This window comes from Boleophthalmus pectinirostris, unplaced genomic scaffold, assembly GCF_026225935.1.
Source record: "Boleophthalmus pectinirostris isolate CB_2022bp ecotype Guang Dong unplaced genomic scaffold, ASM2622593v1 HiC_scaffold_7, whole genome shotgun sequence".
Taxonomy (NCBI): Eukaryota; Metazoa; Chordata; class Actinopteri; order Gobiiformes; family Gobiidae; genus Boleophthalmus; species Boleophthalmus pectinirostris.
Window position 1 is genome coordinate 30301814 of NW_026571473.1, and position 23135 is coordinate 30324948.

Consider the following 23135-nt stretch of genomic DNA (forward strand, 5'->3'; position numbering starts at 1 on the left):
ATGTATGCATAGATTATATGACATAAGGTGTTTTTTGTTGTTGTTGTTTTTTGACTGAATTAGCAAATTAAGCGTCAAAAGTAAAACCATGTAGCTTAAAGATGTGACTTTTCTAGCAGAAGATATGCCACCCACTTGCTTCAAACTTATTACGTTGCTATGGCATTAAACTTATTTAGCCAGTATTTATCACTTAAACATACTTTCTTACTGTGAGCCAGCTTGCCTCTCCACTGATCTGACCTGGTCGTGACAAAAGGAGAAGAGAGAAATTCGGAGCAGTTGCATTATAATGTATTCTCTTTTTCCAGTCTTGCAAACGTAAAACAGTACAGCTTAAGAAAAATGTACCACGTAATTTTTCTAGTGAAAGCTACGCCACCCGCTTGCCTCTATGGAGAAGTCATTGCTTTGCTTAGAATGTTCCACAGTATGGCATTAAACATTCCCATCTATTGCTAAAATATATCTTGAAAAACATCAATCCACTTTATTTGCAGAGCACATTTTATAAACATGACAGCTGCACAGACAAATTAACACAATAAAAGACAGTAAATTATAATTAAAAACAGTAATTAAAAAGTCTTAAAATGCATAAAACTCAAAATGATGAAGCAATGAACACATAAAATAAATAAATGACGTAGTGACATGAATATTTTCTTGCAGTGAACACGGTAGCGTCTCCACTGATCTGATCTGTAACTTAGGCTTGTAGTGAGGAAGACTAGCGTTGCAAAGCTGAAGCAATTCCTGGGAAAACCTGCCAGCGGGAATTGCACTATATATGCGTTCTCTGTGTATGTATAGATGTATGGATTATATGACATAAGAAAGTGCTCAACATGTCCGTCATAGGTGTTGCAATACTGAAGTAATCCACCTAGAAACAAATTACGAATTGACTGAACTAAATAGGCTTAAGTCTTGCAAAGGTAAAACAATACAGCTTTAAAGATGTACCATGGAACTTTTCTGGTAAAGGGTCCGCTTGACTTCATGGATAAATCTGCTTTGCTAAGAATGTTCCACAGAATGTTCTACACAAACTAGGGATGCGCCGATTCGATACCTGGTATCAGATATCGGCTTTTAAATATCAGATCAGCAGATATCCTGGTTGGACATATACCATATTTTTCGGACTATAAGGCGCACCGGATTATAAGGAAACAAACGGAAGACACTTGAGACTGATGCTTAGACCATTGCCTCCCTCAAATACACATTGAGTAATAGAGTAATAATGTGTTAAATGAAGCTTTGCGCACATTTGTTTACGTTTTACAGAAATAAAACTTACAACCACAGGGCTAATTTGCATAAACTGTAAGCGCTAAAAAAAAACAGCTTCGCTCTTTGTGTGTTGACGAGGTTCAGCTTCTGTTGGACTAAAGGACACCACTTACTTGACTACAGTAGCCGTAATGCTCTGACAATCCATCAACCGGTGCGGCTTCGTAGTTTACCAAAGTCGTACTAAAACAGTTTGACAGATTTTTGAGCGCCTTGTACCACATAAACTTAGTATGAGGTCAGTAAGCACAACCAGAGTTAATACATAAGGGGTTTATGAGGCGCACTGCAAATTTTTGAGAAAATTAAAGGATTTTAAGTGCATTTTAAGTAGTAAGATTATTTATTGGCTGTAGTTGGCCCAGAAAGTTTCATAATGTTAAACATTTTATTCATACAAAACTGTTCTGTGATCACTTCAGCTAGATAACACTTTTGGATCAGTTTTGTCTTATTTTATTTTTGTTTAAAGGGAATAAATGCTGTTTTCATGGAGCTACTTTAAGCTGTAAGTATCAAACTGAAAAAGCTTCATCGGCGCATCCCTTTTGCAGTGGAAAAAACAATATCTAACTAAATTAAAATGCCTTGAATTATTCATTTTACTTTATTTGAGTAGATTCAACTTGACGAGTAAAATTATCTACCAGTGGAATAAGTATGTTTTACTTAATTCAAGCAATATTTGGTTTTGTTTCTTATTTTAAGTGCAAAAAGTTGTTGTTTCTCTTAAGTTTAAGTGTAGCAAGATGTATTTTTTTTCATTTTATGTCCAAAAATCGTATCCCACTCGCAGATAATTTTATTGTAATAATAATAATAATCCTGATAAAATTTTCTTAACTCAAGTCATCTTAACTTGGCAATTATTATTATTTTTTTATTTTTTTTTTGCAGTTTGGAAACTAAATTGATCTCCTGTAATTATTCCAACAACAACAATTCTCATGAGCGTGGTAACCTCTCCGATCTGTTCTGTAACTTAGCCTGGCAGTGAGGAAGAGAAGACGAAAAGAAGAAGAGGGAGGGGGAAACGTTCCTTGGGGGCTATCCCGGCTTTGCTTTGGTAACGTTCTGGGATCCTGCTGTCACTTGATGCATTTAGCCTAAAACTAGAGCCGCGAGGGCTGAGCAATTCCGCGGAAAGTAACTAGCTGGAAGAAAATGCCTGAGCTGTACGCTAATGTATTCTCTATGGAAATGGGCGTATAGATTATATGACATAAGAAAGCATTCACGGTGTCTGTCACGGCCGTCGCAATACTGCAGTAAACCTACGCCAAGAAACAAATTATGAATTGATTAAGTGACTAAGTGACTAAATAAGTGTCCGTCCTACCTCGCGTACACTGTAGGTAATACAACAACACAACACGGCTTAAAAGGCCCATGTTATGCTATTTTCTGATCTCTGTTATAATATTTCCTCATCACAAACAGACCTGGAGTTGTGTTTTGCTTCTGTCACACATGTTTAACACACAAACCCTGCAGATTTAAGCTTCTTTATCCTTCTCTCAAACTGAAAACACTCACACTTCGCTAGAGTCATTTGGATAATTTCAGCCCTGGAGTTGCCAATCTGTACTAAACTAAAAGGTAAAAGGTGGAACAAGGTGGAGCAGAGCATTTTGAGCTTTGGAGATGTACAAAGAGTAATAATAAAGCGACACTCGAACGTATGAATGAAACAAAACTACTGGTGGATGAAGTACTCAGTTTTGTTACTTAAGTAAAAGTACAGATAGCAAAATATTATTCAAGTGAAAAAATCTACTGAAGTAAAAGTATTAAAGTAGTAAAAATGTGCTTAAAGACTACAAAGTAAAAAGTATTTCACGTAGATTTTGAGATCTAATAACACTTCAGGTGTTTAGATGTTGATAAAGATTAGAATTTTGTTCAGTGGAAACAACAGAATCAATCTTTTTTTTTTTTTTTTACTGTTTTTATTTGTTTATTTCTATTTGCTCAAACTATAAATGTGTTAAAAATAAACCCCCAGCAGGTCTCAACCAGTAATAAAAAATAATTTTACTAGGGGTGTAACGATATCCAAGTCTCACAATATGATATTGTCACGGTATGAACCTCACGGTACGATATTTATTGCGATATTGTGGGAAAGCTCACGATATGGTGGGGAGGCTCACGATTAGGGATGTAACAATATCCAAATCTCTCTGTACAATATTTTCACGATATACATCTCACGGCATGATATTTATTGCGATATTTTGTCAAGGCCAACAAACTTTTTCCTCTTAAAATGCCTTGACAAGACTTAATCCAAAGAACTAAGACTTCTTCTTGTAGTCTGCGCTGAAATGGAGCAAAGGATCATGGTCTATGTAGTTCTCTCTGTCTTTTTTTTTTAGTTATTGCTGCACCATAACTCTTAATTTAAGCAAAGAGACTTGTAATTCGATATATTGTGATGATCCATGAAAATATTGTGAGAACTTTGATGATACGATATCACAATATATCGGTTGTTGTTAAATCCCTCACTTTTACTGTTCAGTCCCCTAGTCAGTTTTGTTTTGTTTTTGTTTTGTATTTTTTCTCTGGGATATGTATGTTTACTTAAGTAACACAATTCAGTACTTCCTCCACCACTGTCCTACAAACTAGAGTTAGTTTGTCTAATTTCGGAATAAAAAGTGCAAAATTAAAGTCAAAATCTACCATTTCAATCGCATGAATATCGCAATTACCGAAGATTCAGCCTTTTGTCGTCACTTTTTGTCCGACCTCTTTTAAGTTACACATAAAACGCATTCACTTGGAGATAACCCACAGAAGACGACACTAGAAATCAAACCTAGCGTGAGTAAAAAGTCCTCCCTGCACAGTCTGGTGGCTTTATTTTTCTGGACTATTTTTAGCGGCGTAATAATTTTTTCATGTACTGCTGTGTATTTGGGGGCTAGCTCTTTGGGACACCAGTGACATATTCCATTTCACTACGCCCGGGTGACTTCCTCCACACCAGTTCAAAGACTAAAGGCTTTTAAATGCGCAATTATTTATGGTATTAGCTTTTAGGATCATGTATGGATACTACCTCCGGGTCTTACCCCCCAACACGGCGTGCGCTCTTGCCCCCGCCTCGGTCTCTTCTGCCGGGCAAATTACTTCCAAAGTCGGCCCCCTGCTCCCCGCGCCGCTCGTGCTGATTTAAAGCGCGAGGAAGAGTCAGGCCTGGGATGGATAGATGAAATATTGATGAAAAGCTAAATGTGTGATTTGTAGCATGGCATCAAAGGCATCTGCAATAGGGGAGCGAGGGATGGAGGCGAGGGAGCGCAGGGAGAGATGGAGAGCAGGGATGAACCATCGCTGTGCAGAGTGAGGAGAGAGATGGCGTATTGAAGCGATGATAATGTTGAGTTAGATACAATTGAAAAGAAAGGACTTTTGAGACTACAATTCGACAGTTTAGAATTGCTCACAATTTATTTTCCGCTGGAAGGTCTGCCACTTATTAGCTTTGCCCAGAATGTTTGATAGAATGACGTTAAAGTCGTCTATCGCTCCACTGATTCAATTCTAGGTGTTTTTATTGCTCAGAAATATTTTGAAAAGCATGCATCACCACAGATCTGACTTCTAACTTGGCCTGGTTGTGTCACATTTCTGTCTTTATGGAGATGCATACATTTAGTGCCATACTGTGCAACATCTTGATGAAAACAAGCAGATGGTGGGCCTTCATCTAGAAAACATACACAATACACCTTTAAAGGGCCTGTATTCTTCTATTTTCCAATCTAGGTTCCTGTATTTTTCTGACTATAAGTCGCTCCGGAGTATAAGTCGCACCAGCCAAAAATGCATAATGAAGAAGAAAAAAACATACATAATCAGAGATCATCATAATCAGAGACCAGGAACCAACATTTCATCTTGAAAGGCAAATTGTAGTAGTAACAATAGAACAGAGAACAACAGACTGTTAACGTCACATATGAACAGTTATTCAGATAAATATAGCATCAACAACAGAACAGAACAAGTTTACCAAACTCTCCATCTCACTCCAAATCACTAAATCAATTGAATTCTTCATCCTCGGTGTCACTTCTGAGCAACTCTGCGACCTCCAGAGGTAAACAGAGCACCGATTCCTCTTCTGTGTCGCTGTCGTCAGATTCAGCATCAGTTCCAGGTAGAATTATTCCGGCCTTTCTGAATCCCGACAGGATGGTTTTAGTTGTCACTCAAGTCCAGGCTTTGTCGATCCATCCAATGGCTTCCAGGAAATTTGCATGGTGCACCTCCCCGGTGTCACAAATTTCTTGCTCACCCCAAACTTTCTTCCTGCTGCTTGATTACAGTTTTCGGCTGCATATTTCACTACTTGCCATTTGTAATCTGTAAAATATGATTTTCTTTTTGGGGGCATTTGTGTTCAGTCTTCTCGGGTTTTCTTAATAAGTTCGTTTAAATTGGTACAGAAGTAATGGTGTGATCGACTGACATGATACAGACAAGACAGCTCCTCTTTCTGCAGGAGACATGCACAGTAGAGCCAAGTGACAGTGGTACAGGAGTAATAGGAGCAGCAGATACTGGCACACTCTTGTAATATATAAGTCGCACCGGAGTATAAGTCGCAGGATACACCCAAACAATGAAAAAAGTGCGACTTATAGTTCCGGAATTGCCAATCTCTACTGAACTAAAGGTAAAAGGAGCTGTTCACTTGAAAACCACTGCTTCATGACATCACAAGGTGGAACAGAACATTTTGAACTTTGGAGATGTGGACAGACTACTAATAAATGGTTACTCCAACATGTGTGAATGAAACAAAACACAACTACAGATATGTTTTTGATTAAGTAACATTATAACGTGTCTTAAAGCTCACAAGAGTCCATGTTGCGTAATATTAAACCTTTAAAATCTAACATTATTGAAAAAAGTTCTGATTTCTGAGCCCGTGAAACGCCACTAGAGAGAGAAGCAGTGTAAATGGGGCGTAGAACAATAGCTGTTATCTTCAAAGTTGTGTGTGGGCACTCGATCATTAAACCACCTCCTTGATTAATGATGGAACTGACCTTTTTGATCGTGGTCTTTGTTTGTTGATAAGTCCTGAGTTCTGAGCGCACAAAAGGCTGCTCAAGAGTGAAGCATTGTAAATGAGGCATAAAACAATAGCCGCTATCTTTAAAGCTGGGAGTGTGGGTAATTTATAGCACTTGCTGGTGATGTCACAATGGGAAACCGGACATTTTGAACTTATTTTGTTAGTAGTGTTTTAATTTTGCAAGAAAAGTCATGATTCCTGAGCATGGAAATACAACATTCAATCTATTTTTATTGTTATTCAGACACTTTTGATTGCTCATAATCTATAAAACGTGTAAGTATATATATGTAAAAAATGAAAAGGTCAATGAATGTGAAGAAAAGTTGTGAATTCTACATGTCTAAACCCTGCGAATGAGGCATACAACAATAGCTGCGGGCTTCAGAGTTGTGAATACAGATTATTTGTAGCACTTCCTGGGTTAATGATGTCAAACAATAGCTGCAAGTTTAGATTAAAAGTTTAGAATAGTATGCATTATTTGATCAATGAAATGATAACAAGATTGGTGAAGGTGTATGGACTGGATGAGCACAAAGACTAAGAGATACTTTTTTGATCCTGAGAGAAATTCAGGTTTTGCTGCAGCCACATTTCCACTGCACGTCTCAGTGTCCTTTGTGTCTCAGTCAAAGGTCTCAGTGCAGTTTAACAGGAGGACTGCTCAGGTAGGGTCAGCAGATTCTGAGGAGAAGAGTCAAAGTGTCCCTCTTCTGTGTCATGAAGCACCACAGCAGCATCCAGAGGTCTTGGAGTATTTCCTCTGGAGGCTCTTCTGCCACATTTGCTGCCAAAAAAGCCTGTAGCATCTCAAATTGTCCTTAGAGAGCTCCTTACCTTAACCAGCAGTTCCTTATTTGTGTCCTTTTCTCGTTCCTTTGCGACCTGTATCAGATCTTTTAATGACAGTCTGAACGACACAGATCCGATTTTTTCAATTGCGACTCAGAACACTTGGATATGTGCTCCTAAAACCGATACATATCCGATCTTTTGACATGCGACTTCAGTCTGAACGGCCAAGTCGCATTCATCCCACCTACATGTCACAAATGCACACAAATGATCTTCTTGTCTTCAGTGCGTGTCAGTGAAGCAGAGAAGCACATGGCAATCCCACCACTCTTGGCTGCGACACACGTTCCTTTCTTCGGACGTTGCTGCCACTGCCCCACAAAACAGCATGGTCAAAAACCTCGTCCTTCTCCTTCTCAGTCTCCTCCTTAAAGGTTGTATGGAGGATTTTTTTTTTGTTTCAAACTGTCAGTCAAAGATTAAAATACCATTACAGAGACGCAGCAGCTTTGTAATTATGATGACCAAAAAAAAAAAAGAATGAAAATCTATCAACTGTGGACGTGTTGAGGCCAGATAAACATCAGCCAATAGAAAACGAGGCTGCCTCATTTTCTATTGGCTGTTAGGTTGTCAATCAAACTCCCTAGTATAACTGACTCGTCGGAGCGCGCGGGGATTACGTGGTTTACGCAGCAGTTCTTAGAGGCTTTTTTCGAACTGTCGCTTCCTCGCATTTCGCACAAAGTTTGTCGCGACGGCGGACGAGAATCCACGACCGGTTCACCGCAAAAGAAAGTCCGTTTTTGAGGTCGCTGAAAGAAGAAGAGAAGGGGAAAAGGAGCGAAGCCAAACTGAGGTGATTCTTGGAGATCTCGTCCAGCGATGGTGCGACCGAAGCAGACGAAGGGTCTAAAAACTGACGCGTCGGTCGCTGAATTACTTCTAGACAGGAAACTTCAACAGTAATTCTGAATGCGCACAAGGACTGTCGCTGTATTTCTCTTCCCTTAAAAAAATCCTCTATACAACCTTTAAAACAAATAAGCTGTACATGTTCTGACTCCGGTACGACAGCAACTTTAAAATCTCCAGGTGTTCAATGCTCACGTCCATGTTTAGGCGATTTCTGTAAACACTGAGGACAGTCGCTTTGTGTAACTTCGTCGTGTCCTCCAATGCACATGCGAAACAATTTTGGGGCATTTAAAGTTCACACTGGAGATCACATACAAGTTGCATTCAATTGGAAATGTGAACGACCTCGCAAAAAAAATCTGATTTCACCAAAAAATTCGAATTAAGCGTTAAGCCCTGCAGTCTGAACGTAGTCTTAGTTGGTTAAAATCCCACATTGTTACATTAAAAAAAACAAAAGTTAAGAACCAGGAAGACACAAATGCGATGCCACAACGTGCAAACCATCATTTTGAGCTTCCTTCATGCCATACATTTTGCAACGCCATGAATAAACCCTATATAAGTCCCACTAGTAGCGATCATGTCAGTGTCAAATGTAACTCTAATATCAAAAGATGGAATTTTCAACTTTCCAACTCCCAATCTATCATTTTCAACTAATCCACCCCAAATCTCATATCACTTTCCTTAAAACCCGATCTTCAATTCAATTTCACGAACAAAAATAAGTGAATCTTTGACATGCAGAGCTATTCCTCTTTATTAAATGGTCTTCCTCTCGTCCTCAGACTCGAGCAGGGTTGTTTTTGTTCTTCAAACTCAAAAGAGATCGCCATGTTCCAGGAGAATAAACTGTTTTCTGAAAAAGCACTTGACACATAATCACAGATAGTCCTTTCTCTTTCAATAGCTTTCAATAAGAGCCATTCTGTTTTATAGGAGGACAATGGCTTAATATCTTTTAGAAGTGTACCGGAGAATGCTTTTATTCACGGAACGTCAAATTGTACTGAAAAATCGTGAAAAGGCAACTCAAGTTTAATGTCACTTGAGTTGAAATCGAAAAGAGGCAAGACTTTTGAGAACGTTTATGTTGTTAATGTTACGTCGGTAGGTCTTAACGCTCATGGACAATGTGGAAATGGTGTCTCAGTAAATCACCTAAATAAGCTTGCATGTCATAAATGCTGAGATTTTTTTTGTGACTTATCTGTCTCCATAAAGAAAAGCTTGTACTGTAACACCACTAGGCCCAGTTACAGCTCAGATCTCTGGGAAGGTGACCCTGCTCACTGCGTAATCACTTTGAGAACCTCCATCAGCTTTCAGACACTAGAGCGGAGTTTTGCCATCACAGTAAAAGTAACAACAACTTCATAATTAGATGCAGACAGTACACGGTGGACTTATTTTGACCTCAAGAGCAGCACAATATATGATCTGGGGAAAAAAAAATATATATTGGCTATGTTCACGATCTAGTTTTAAGGAAAGTGTTATGAGATTTGGGGTGGATTAGTTGAAAATGATAGATTGGGAGTTGGAAAGTTGAAAATTCCTTCTTTTGATATTAGAGTTCCATTTGACAGTGACATAATCGCTACTAGTGGGACTTATGTAGGGTTTATTCATGGAGTTGCAAAATGTATGGCATGTTGGAAGCTCAGAACGATGGGTTGCATGTTGTGGCATCGCATTTGTGGCTACCTGGTTCTTAACTTTTGTTTTTTGAGCTGTTTTTAACAACATTGTGGGATTTAAACCAACTAAGACTATGTTCAGACTGCAGGGCTTAACGCTCAATTCAGATTTTTTTGTGAAATCAGATTTTTTTTGCGAGACTGTTCACATTTCCAATTAAATGCGGCTTGTATGTGATCTCCAGTGTGAACTTTAAAAGCCCCAAAAGTGTCCCAGAGGCGCAATGGAGGACACAATGACGTAACACGCAGCGAGTGTGCTCAGTGTTTACGGAAGTAGCCAAAACTCTTGGCTTGTCTTCCAAACTACGATCCAGTTCTTTGTAAAATGGACAGGTTACACATCATTTGTTTGAGACTTTAGCCTCCTTGCATTTTGCTCATTGGCTCTTTGTTTTTTTTTCCGTTGATAATGGAGCCAGGATTGCCTGTAGCTGCATTCAACATTTCAAAAACTACCCGGTTCCGACAAGACCCCTCCAATTTGACCTGAATACAGTGATACCGCCAAATATTAATTATCTCGCTAATCTCGCTTTCCCTCCATTGACTAGACTCCGAGCCTGACGTGTAGGTGGGATGAATGTGACCTGACCGTCCAGACGTTCAGAAGTCGCATGTCAAAAGATTTGATATGTATCGGTTTTAGGAGCACATATCCCAAGTGGCCTGGGTTGCATTTGAAAAAAAAAATGGATCTGTATCGTTCAGACTGTCATTAAAAGATCAGAAACAGGTCACATAGGGGCGAAAAAAAATTGGATTTGGGTCACTTCAGGCTGCAGTCTGAACGTAGTCTTAGATAGAATTAAATGGCGAAAAATGGGAAAAATTAGATCACTGTGCCTTGTCTAATTCTAAATCATTTTATCCTCCTAGAATTAGGAAGTGTGCTGGTAGCATGTTAGTTGTTGCTGTATTCCCATAAAGGCAAAACTCCACTCTGGCCTCTGAAAAATGTGAAAAGCGCTTATAAACTCATCGTGGTGAATTATTAGAACGCTCGGACCGCGTAAGGTAAACGAGAAATAACTTTGGACCACTGCACTGTTTTTCAAATTTTAAGATCGGAAAAATCAAACAGGCCCACAGCACATTTTAGTATTGACGTTTTTTTGCATGAGATTCAATCATTTTTATCAGTGTTTTGGTATTGAGCCGGCCAAAAAATTCTTCAGTTTTCACCATTAGACCTTTCGCTCTACCCTCGAGAATCATATAACGGCTTTCCCAAACGCCGTAATGACTTCTGAGGAGATCCAGAAGTTTGAATCAAATCGAAGCACGATAATGGGCCTTGAATGAGCGCGAATTTCCACACATGAACCTCTTTCTAATTTTAGCAAAACCTCAGAAAAAAAACCAAAACAAAACAACAAAAATTCCAGCATAGCAGAGGTTCAAGAACGCAGCGATTGCTCTCATCTCCACGCCCTCCGCCCCTCTCCGCTTTTATCCAAATCAAATGCTAATGCTGCCAGAAGGCCCTTTGAAATTGAAATGATGTGAAAATAGAATCGCGGTGCCAAATGAGCTGTGTTTGCTGGTCCCGTCGGGCCAGAGCAGGCTTTTGAACGCGCCTCTCCCACGGCTCGGAGCTCTGTTTCGGGCTCGGGTCTCTCCGGTCTGCCCCCCTCTGGTTCCTTGACAGTCGGAGGTCCGGGTGGGATTGTGTCGGGAGTTGAGGCTGATTGGCGTGGAGGGTTCGAGGGAAGAACGCGAGGTTCATAGCAGCGTGTTTCCAGTAGGCTGCGTTCGTTTGATTTCATAACGCGCTGTAAAGACTGTTGATGGAAAATTTCTGAACCTCAACACTGGCCAAAAATACGCCAGTTTTTTCAAGGTGCACTGTGTAACTTTTTACTTTGTTGTGTTAACACTTTGCTTGGTATGTCCCACATTACCGCATTAAATGTCTATTCTTATTGTCCAGAAATGCCTTTAAGAATGGACCTGCCTAATGCGTGGATCATGTTCATACGTTTTTCAAAATAAAATCAAAAATAAGAAAACAAAAAAAAACTACTATTTTCTTTGTTATTTTCGATTTTGTGTTTAAATAAATGTTTCCCATTTCATCCAAATTTCACCCGTACAGACTAAACCAGGACTAAACAAGGACTGAACCAGTACTAAACCAGGATTGAACTAGGACTAAAACAGTATTAAAACATGACTAAAACAGGACTAAACCAGGACTAAACAGGACTAAATCAGGACTAAACCAGCACTGATCCCAGGACTTAACTAGGAGGTCTAAACCAAGACTCAACTAGGTCTAAAATGGGACTAAACCAGGACTAATCCAGGACTGAACTAGGAGGACTAAAACAGTAATAAAACAGTACTAAAACAGGACTAAACCAGGACTGAACTAGGACGAAAACAGTGCTAAAACAGGACTAAACCAGGATTAAGCCAGGACTGATCTAGGAGGTCTAAACCAAGACTGAACTGGGACTAAAACAGGACGAAAACAGAACTGAACTAGGACTAAAACAGGACTAAAGAATGACTAAACCCAGACTGATCCCAGGACTGAAGCAGGCCTAAAACAAAACTAAACCAGGACCAAACCAGAACTAAACCAGGACTAAATGTCGCCCGGAGGTGCGCCAGCGTAGACTGTCGGGTGACCGCAGGCAAAAGAACTGGCCCAGAACTCTGCTCCCCACACGTCTAGGCGTCACCCGGGACCTCGGGGTTCTCCCTCTCTCTCTCAAGTGCAAGATTAGTTCTGGTTTAGACCCGATCCCTTACCGAAACAGGAATACATGTACCATTACACGCCTAATATCTATATTTTTTATGTTTAATAGGTCAGAAAAAAATATCCCTTGTAAATTGTCCCTATATTTGGGATTAAATTCTTAACATTGACATAGGTATTGGTATTCTGTTTTAGAACTCACTCAAATAACTTTTGTGAATTTTTCTTTTGCTATGGATCTTACCTGGACAAAGGATTACACAGACACCTCTGAAACCTTTTTACTAGATATACAGCTTAAGAGAAAAGCCCAAATTATGCATAGTCATTTTGCATTTCCATTTACTACCATTTGTGACTAGACAAAACCACTCCTGCAGTATATTTTCGACTTTTGGTCAATCTCGTCTCGTTTCGATCGAAGCAGAGTTGAGCCTGGTTAGTACTTGGATGGGAGACCACTGGGAATATCAGGTTTTCATTTCAATTTTTTTGTCTTTTTGCTTTCTGTTTTAACACACTGCTTTGATGTGATGCTATTCTGCGGGTGCTGAGATTATCGTGAGAAGCAGCCGTTGCGTGTCAGAGCGGAGTGAGCAGAGTGCACCATGGGAATTGGAGTCCAGATCGCTGTCATCCATAACATTGACATTTGAACATGGCTTGTTTGTTTGCAGCCTCTGACTCAGCTGCAGAAGCACTATGGCCTCTGTCACTTGTCTGTTCAGGGAAAATCACTTTTACAGAATACATATTTGCCATTTCCACTCATTTCTTCAAATATTTTTCTTTTTATGTTGAATGTTTGAAATATAACAGCTACTTCTAATACTACACTAGTTTTTTTTTTTATCTACACACACAAAAACGCTGCATATTTAGTTCTTTTCTTAAACTAAAAACACTTTGTGATGTCCTTAGAATAATTTGGATAATTTTAGACCTGGGATTGTCAGTCTCTATGAAATGAAAGGTAAAAAGTCCCTGTTAACTTGAAAACTTCCACTACTTGACATTGCAAGGTGGAACAGAGCGTTTTGAGCTTTCGAGATGTCGACAGACTAATAATAAAAGGTTACTCAAACATCTGTTAATGAAAAAAACACAACTCGAGGTATGTTTTTGAGGAGGTAACAACATGGTTAAAGCTCATAAGAGTTTAATTAAATTAATTAATAATACATTTGTGTAATATAGGAACTTTAAAAGCCCTGTGCCCAATTTTTCCCATTTGACCAAAGTCTGTCTTCCCCAGTACAGATATATTGTTTAAAAACAGCTCTTGATCACAATATTAAATACGATGTGCACCATCTGCATCAAATATAAAGCTTTTTATTGTGCAATGGACCACTGCAAATGAACTAGTTCTGTTTTTCATGTTTTTAAGACAGTAAAAATCATATACAGCACCTTTAATGACTCTGTTTGTTGGTAGAAACAAAGTGATTGTTCTCAAAGCTGACTTTGTTGAATGAGATAAGGTCATATTTGTCCTTCTCTAATGGTTTAATTCTGGGAATTCTCATCAAGTCAACACAGTGAAAGCATAGATGCCAGAATCAATTCTGGCTCGCTCAAACTGACAGATTTTTACCGTTCAGTGTCCAAACATTTTTGTTTTTGTTTTTTTTCCGAAAACCATAATTATACACTCCACACTTAGTATTATTACATGCAATTAATTATTGAAAGCAAAAAGCGTGTGGAAAAGTCAGAAATGTCACTGTAAATGTGTCTTGATTTTTTTTTTTTTTGTCACCTACTTCTAGATTAAGATGGATTTTTATTTTATTTTTTTCAATTACGGTAAAGTTCACATTTTTTTATATTTATTTATGTATTTATTTTTATGTATGTATTTTTTTTTATTTATTTATTATATGTATTTATATTTATATATATTTTTATTGTACTTTTATTTTAATGTATTATTATTATTATTATTATTATTATTATTATTAGTAGTAGTAGTAGTAGTAGTAGTAGTATTAATTAATTACATTTTTATTTTTTTTTTTTTTTTTTAATACTTATATCTTCTTTTTTAATTGCATCCTTTCCAGCCCAAATCAGATCAAAATCAATTCAAAACATCTGGCATCTCAGTACACCCATTATACTACTACTACTACTACTACTACTACTACTACTACTACTACTACTACTACTACTAATACTACTTTTACTATTTACTGCTACGTCTGCTCCTGCTCGTGCTGCTGTACTTGTAGCTCTGGCCCTGTGCCCAGTATGGAAATGTTCTTGTTCCTAATGGACGTTTCATTTAATAATCCGTGATTGATGGCTTCTGCTAATGATGTATAAGCAGCGGGATTGGGGCATGGACAGATTTTCACAGTCGATAATTGGAAGGAGCGGAGAGCGCGCCGACAGACGGGCCAATCGCATCGCGTGGCCTTCACTGTGCACTTGTCAATATGGCGTCTCTCTATTTGCCAGCAGCAATTAGCAAAAGCGGCTAGCGGTCAGCCGGTCGCTAGCCGTGTTTGTGAGCCACTTCCAACTCGCGAGCAACGAAGCTAATTATAAACGTTTGACCTTTAAAGCACATGAGGCTAAAAAGAGAAAAACTAAGAAAAAAAAAAAGAGTAAAGGAGCTGTAAAGTCAAGCGTCATCACAGAAATATTCATACTTTGACACATTCCTTGGGGTATGATGCTAACTGTTGGCACTGCTCTGTCTAAACATCTGTTAGACTTTTTTAAGAAGTGAGTGGTTAGCATGACAATTGTTGTTAATATTAGGGCTGGGTATCATTAAGAAGTTGCCAATACGATACATACCTCGATACACAGGCCACGATAAGATACATATCTCGATACAGTGCACTTTCGATTCGATATGATATATTTCAAATCGATTCGATGCGGTTCAATAAAAAAATAAAGGCTAAATCATGGCTGTGACACTAAAAGTCTTTGTTAAACCATTTCTTGTGCAAAGTTCATATGAAACACAAACATTTTAATCATCAAAACGGTAAAAATATCAAATGTGTTGAATAAATTAGTTTCCTTTCACTCCACAAGCAACAAAACTGTAGCTCTGTAACAAAATAATTTAGTAAAACACACCTAAAAATACTCTTGGTGATATATCGATACAGTAGCCCACAATATCGATACTGTACCATCACATTAAATGATACGATATATCGATATTCCGATATTTTTGCACACCCCTAGTTAATATTGCTGTTTTCAGGAAGAGAACAGTTAGCATGATAGTTGTTGTTAGTCTTAGCATCTTACAGATTACATAATGATGTACACAATGCACATTTGGTGGAACAATTTGACCAAAAAAAAGATTTGATTATAATATTTTGGTGATATCACTCAAACACATCCCATTCTTCTTATCGGTCAGCCTACGTCGTGATTTCAGTGAGTGACAGACGGTTTTAACCAATCACAGTGAAGCGTCAACTCTCTGAAACGACTTAAGTAACTCTTTAAAGTGATTTGCATAATGCTGTGTGTACATGAATCGTACAATATCAAAATAATTATCCAGACTCTTACAAAACTGTGACGCCTTTTCTTTTTTTTTTTTTTTTTTTTGTCATGTCACATCCCGTCTACAAACTCATGCAAATCTTAAAATTAATTTGTGATATGTGGCTGTGTTCTTCGTAAAATCTGGCTCCTTCACATCTGAATGAACAGCATCCAATTTTAAAGCTTGAGGGAATCTAACAAGCACGATACAAGATACCGTTTTTAGTGCCAACACAAAGCACATTTTGGTCATTTTTTTTCTTCTTTCATAGCTGCACGGAAATAACAAATAAAAAAGGTACGGTTATTTTTAGGACTGTAAACAACGTGGCTCCAATTTGGCCAGAATGATTCCAATTTAGAAAAGTTTAAGGCTGTATCCGATTTTTACTGTCTTAAAAATACACATAAAAAAAAAAAAAAACAGTAACACTAACATCAGTTGCCATGCTAACCGCTCCCTTCCTGAAAACGGCATCACTAACAGCTAGCATGTTAATTGCTCACTTCCTGAAAACAGCAACATGAACAACAACTACTATGCTAACCGCTCACTTCCTAACAAACAGCAACGCTAACAACAACTGGCATGCCAACCGCCTACTTCCTGAAAACAGTAGTTATAACAACTAGTATGCTAACTGTTTACTTCCTGAAAAACAGTACGTCTAGCAACAACTGCCATGCTAACCGCTTAGTTCCTGAAAAAGATAAAATAAATAATAATAATAATAATGATGTCAACAACAACTAGCATGTTAACTTCTCACTTCTGGAAAACACTAACAACAATGATCATGCTCACCGCTCCCTTCCCGAAAACGGCAACACTAACAACTAGCATGTTAACTTTTCACTTCCTGAAAAACAGCATTACTAACAACAACTACTATGCTAACTGCTCACTTCCTAACAAACGGCAATGCTAACAACAACTGGCATCCCAACCGCTTACTTCCTGAAAAAAAAAAAAAAAAAAAAATAATAATAATAATAATGCCAACAACAACTAGCATTTTAATTGCTCACTTCCTGAAAACAGCAACATTAACAACAACTACTATGCTAACTGCTCACTTCCTAAAAAACGGCAACGCTAACAACAACTGGCATCCCAACCGCTTACTTCCGGAAAAAAATAAAAATAAATAAATAAATAATAATAATAATAATAATGCCAACAACAACTAGCATGTTAACTTCTCACTTCTGGAAAACACTAACAACAATGATCATGCTAACCGCTCCCTTCCCGAAAAGGGCAACACTAACAACTAGCATGTTAACTGCTCACTTCCTGAAAAACAGCATTACTAACAACAACTACTATGCCGACCGCTCACTTCCTGAAAAAAAAAACAAACAAAGCAAAACTGTAATGCCAACAAAACTAGCAGGCTATCTTCTCACTTCAGGAAAAAAAAACGGTAACACTAACAACTAACTATGCTAACCGCTCACTTCCTAAAAAACAATAATGCTAACAACAACTGGCATGCTGACTGCTCACTTCCTGAAAAAGCGGCAATGCCCACAACAACTAGCATGCTATCGTCTCACTTTGAGAAAAAACGGGAACATGCTAACTGCTCCCTTCCTGAAAACGGCAACACTAACAACTATCATGCTAACAGCTCACTTCCTGAAATACAGCATCGCTAACAACGACTATGCTAAACACTCACTACCTAAAAAGTGGCAATGTTAACAAAAACTAGCATGCTAACTGCTCACTCTGAAAAAACTAACAAAAACCAAAAAAAACAGTAATGCTAATAACAGGTATCATGCCAACTGCTCACTTCCTGAAAAAACGGTAATGCCAACAACAACTAGCGTGCTATTTTCTCACCTCCGGAAAAACAGTAACACTCTAAACAACTGGCATGCTAATCGCTCACTTCCTTAACAAAACCGGAACGCTAACAACAATTAGCATGCTAACTGCTCACTGATTATCTGACAATAAAACGTTTACGAATTAGACCCCGACTTCTTTTGACCTCAAGAGCTGCTTATACAATAAATCAGAACCAGGGCAAGACACATAAAGAAAGGAAAAGAAAAAAAAAAAACATCTTCATGGCCTTTAAACAACCTGTGGAGTGAAACGAGGATTTGAAAACACGCTCATACTTGAGGAAAATTACTGTCTTTATAATCATTTCCGTTGCTGGGCTTTTAACGCCGCTCGTACACGACGTTTCTGATGTGCTTTTTAATGTTTCCTTAAAGAGGATCTATATGTTAGAGCGGTTTGAAGTCAGGTTCAGCTCTGGTCACTGCATGTGAGTAAATACACTAATTCAATCATGTGTGAGCCTCTTAATGAGAGATAATGAGGCTTTTCTAGCAGATTGAGCATTGGCAGCATTCACGTGACTCTGATTTTCAGAGTGTCCAAGAAGCAACCAAAAAAAAAGATTAAAATAAAAAAAACAAACATAAAGAATCTGTAGTAAAAGCATTGTGTTGCTGTAGACTGAACGCTAATGTCTATTTTTAACATGATTAACACAGAAAACGGTCCAATAATGTGAAACTGAAATGATTTTTAAAAAAGCAAAAAATCTCCACTTGTGTGGCATGTGAGAACAAAATAACCAGAACCTACGACTATCAAATTGGAGTTGATATCTTAGGCTGCGTTTATATGATGATGGTTTGAACAGAGGACGCAAAAGTGGCGTTGCGTATTCACTTTTTATTCCGCGTTTAGACAAGCGTTTTCGGGAAGAAATCTGCGTGCATACAGTGACACAAAAGTGTGTGGAATTCGATTGGGAATGCATGCCAGGCGACACTAGGTGGTGATGTGTGTGACGTGAGCAGATCTGACCAGAGTTTTGCGTCTTGGGCAGTGTAGATGGAAACACTACGGTGGAGCATATTCAACTTTTCCACTCTGGAGAGTGGTTTCAGATTTTTGCATTTTTAAGCCCCAAAAAACGCCATCACCGTCTAAACGAAAGACACTTCCGATAAAATATTTTGTCATTTTTAAATGTGTATGTAAATGTAAATGTTCCCGTGTAAACAGGCCATTAAAGTTGCTTTAAAGATTCTGACCTGGCAACTCTGTTCAAAGCAGTTCAAATTCTGTGGTGGAATTAGATACATTTTATTGCCTCCATAGGGAAATTTATCTGCTGCATTTGACCCATCCTTCAATGCCAGTTGTTTCCAAGAATGGGAAATTTCATTGGGTGAAAATGTCTGTCCCTATAGCACATGAGTGAGTTTTTCCCATGGGGCCGCATGAGAAACAGAAAATATTGTATCTTACCGTGCCAAATTCTGCATAATATTAATTGTTTTTCTTTATAAAAATGCAGTAAATATCATTGTTCTGACAAGCTGGTGAGTCTAGTAAGAGTTTATGTTATGACTAAGCGATGACAAAGTGAGGTTGCTTTCCAAAAAATGTTATTAAAAAACACCTCTAAAATAAAAGTAATTGAGTTTTAGTCCATGAATGATGTCATATTATAAAATATGTTTGTTTTGTAATTCCAAATTATTTTAAACAGGCCGGTCATAGTCCTTATGGTCTTAATCTAACTAAATGTCTTTGAAAATATGTAGAAATAGTTCATGTTGCAATGTCTCTTTATGTGTTAAAGGTGCATTGTATAGGTTTTCTGGTGGAGGGTTCATCAATTGCTTTTCTCCATGGAGATGTTATTGCTTTGTCTGAAATGTTTCATGATAAATGGTAAAATGATCACATTTTTATATAGCTCTTTCCTCCTTCAAGTTTTTATTTACTTATTTAATTATTTAATTCATTTGTTTATTTTTTTTATGTTATGTATTTATTTTGGATAAGTAAAGATTTACATTCTTATACAACGGAACATATAACATAAGTGAAATCATAATCAGAAATGAAAATAACCACAAGTAGGTGGTCAAAGAGCAACAAGGAACCACTCACCCGTTCAGTTTAACACATTCAAGTTAAGCGTCTTGCCCAAGGACACAACAACAGCATTCATCTGTGGGCACTGGAACCACACCAGCCTGTGGGTTGGTGGATCTGACCGCTCATCGATGATGTTTATGTCGAGAGCTGGATTCGAACCACCAACTTCCGGATCAGCCCTAACCCTAACGTTCTTACCAGACTGAGCTACTGCCGCCTGGTTTGGCATTAAACCTTTCTATCTTCATGGAAACCAAACCAGACCAAGTCACAGGTCAGATCTGTGGAGAGGAGACCTCCCTCACCGTCAGAACGCCTGTTTTTCTTTGTATTTTTGAGCTATAAAACCACCTGTAATTTAATGAATGTAATGTTGAGCTGTTAATGTCATACTGTGGAACATTCCAGACAGAGCAATGACATCTCCATAGAAACAAGCAAATGACGGAACTCCAACCAAAAAGTTACACAATGCACCTTTAATATGTAGATGAAGAGAGCACCGTTATTAACCCATGGATGGATGTTGCTGGATTTTCTTTATGTACATCTTAGCCCCGCCCCCTCACGTGGAGCTCGTCCAATGGCGTCGCGCTGGCCTTTACCGGGGGAGTCGTGTAAAAGTCAAGCACATTAGTGACATTTTAAATTAATGTAAGGCATAACGCTGCCGTGTTTGTGCCACGCTCGCTCTAAATTGAATTTGCGGCCGCCCACGCGTTCGCTAACATGTGTGTCGCGTTGAATGCTATCACAATAATGCCATCGGTACATGTGTAAACCACGGACGATGTTTTTCTTTCGCTTATTTAGATTGTTAACAGTACGCTAATCTACTATAATAAGGCTTTGTAGCAGTTGCTCAGAGATATTCACTATGATGGTGAGTAAAGTAAGTAGGCGAGTATGGTGCTGATGTATTCTTATATTAAAGTGCACACATTACGTTATTTTGTGATCCATTATAATGTTGTTTATTCATCACAAACAGACCTGGAGTTGTGTTTTGTTTCATTCACACATGCTTAACACACAAATCCTGCATGTTTACGTTCTTCTCTCATACTTCCATACACTAGGGATGTAACAATAATCGAAATATTGTGATATCGTATCATCAGAAGTCTCACAATAATATCCTGGGCTGTCACAATATATCGAATTACAAGTTCCTTTGCTTAAATGTTTTGTTTTATAGTAGGAACAGCTTATAAACATCGGGAACTACATATCCCATGATTCATTTCAGTGCAGACAACATGAAGAAATATGTTTTTTTTTTTTATGTGAATTCTTAGGGCCTGTTTACACGAGAACGCTTGCGGGTAAAAACGACAAAATATTTTATCAGAAGTGCCTTTCGTTTAGACGGTGATGGCATTTTTGGGGCTTAAAAACGCAAAAATCTGAAACCACCCTCCAGAGTGGAAAAGTTGAATATGCTCCGCTGTAGTGTTTCTGTCTACACTGCCCAAGACGCAAAACTCTGGTCAGATCTGCTCATGTCGTGTTCGCTTTTATGTCACATACATCACCACCTGGCGTCACCACCGAGCCACCTGGCATACATACCCAATCGAATTCCACACACTTTTGCGTGACCATATGCACTCAGATTTCCTCCAGAAACCGCTCGTCTAAACGCAGAATAAAAAATGAACATGCGACGCCACTTTTGCATCTTCTGTTCATCATATAAATGTAGCCTTTATGATGGTAATAATTCTCACCAGAATCTTGTCAAGGTATTTTAAAAGTAAAAACTGTCCCATCTACAATAATGTCAGCCTCTTCAAAATATCGCAATAAATATTGTACCGTGAGATTTGGATATCTTTACATCCCTATCAAATGTGTTGCATAAAACAGTTTCCTTCCTCTAAACAAATGACAAAATTGTATCGCTGCAACAAAAGAAAACAAATAAATTAAACAAAATAATTTAATCGAATATACAAAAAAATACTCTTGGCGATATATCGATACAGCAGCCCACGATTTTGATACTGTATCATCACATTAAACAATGCAATATACCGATATTTCAATATTTTTTGACACTCCTACACGCTATGAAATGGCTATGATGGAAATAATTCGCACCAGAATCTTGTCAAGGTATTTTAAAAGTAAAAAGTATCCTGTCTGAATTAAAATATCAGCCTCTTCAAAATATCGCAATAAATATCGTACCGTGAGATGCATATCGTGAAGCATTGTCTGTTTTTTTTTTTTTTTTGAGGAGGTAACAACATTTTAACAAGTCTTAAAGCTCATAAGAGACAAATTTGTTTAATATTGAACCCTTAAATGTTCATCAAGTAACGATGGAGATCCATGGAGATGTTCTTGCATGGCCTGGCATGTTCTCCAGTGTGGTGTGGGATTAAACATACTGTATCTTCCACCAGGCCAAGTTACTGGTCAGATCAGTGAATAAGTGACCCAGCTCACAGTAAAAATGTTTTTGTATTTTCGCAGTGGCAAAAGAAAAAATTCAATTTGTCAACTGGACAAAAGTTTTGTCCGGTTGGATGGATGACTGAGGGGTTTCACACAGATTTTGGCAAAAAAACCCAAAAACAAAAAACACCAAACCGTCAAATCAAACTCACTTTATTTGTTCTTGAGTGGCAATTTAAACACAGGGAGCAGTAAAATACAACAATAATCGAAATCTAAAACAAAAAACTCAGATCGGGTCATCAGATCCAGTGTCAGTGAGCAATTTCAGGAGCATAGGGGGTGTGTAAAAATATTGAAATACCGATCAAATCACTACAAAAGTTACACAATGCACCTTTAATGCGTAAAAGTGAACTCATCATTTATAATGATCAGGAACATTTGATTTTACATTCATTTTTTCTTTCCTTTCCTTTCCTCAAATCTCTCAAGAACACGTGATGATTAAACGTACTTCACATTATCCGTGACAGGCCTATTAGAAGTAGAAATAGAAGTACAGTTTGAAGTACTGTCACTGCAATTCTCATGGGCGTATTGTACAGTGCCAAAGGTATCTGTGTGTATCCGCTTTGAAGTCACGTAGCTGCTTTCGTACATCATCCAACGCAATAAATACCAACATAGACTCCCTCCCAAAAACCAAAAAAAAAATCCACGAACATTCGATTACAACACCTTAGTTAGCGTTAT

General features: G+C 38.1%; 1 protein-coding gene across 3 annotated transcripts in view; it reads left to right on the forward strand.

Annotated features, from left to right (window-relative positions):
• Nucleotides 1–23135, forward strand: part of nlgn1 (neuroligin 1) — a 733956-nt gene that overhangs the window by 176573 nt on the left and 534248 nt on the right. The window contains exons 3-5 of one of the 3 annotated variants that reach the window (XM_055164449.1): nucleotides 5922–5946; nucleotides 11551–11573; nucleotides 22711–22721. The exons of the other annotated variants lie outside the window; for them this stretch is intronic. Of the exons in view, the coding sequence (XP_055020424.1) occupies nucleotides 5922–5946; nucleotides 11551–11573; nucleotides 22711–22721 (59 nt within the window). The remainder of the gene's footprint in view (nucleotides 1–5921; nucleotides 5947–11550; nucleotides 11574–22710; nucleotides 22722–23135) is intronic. 3 annotated transcript variants of the gene reach the window in all.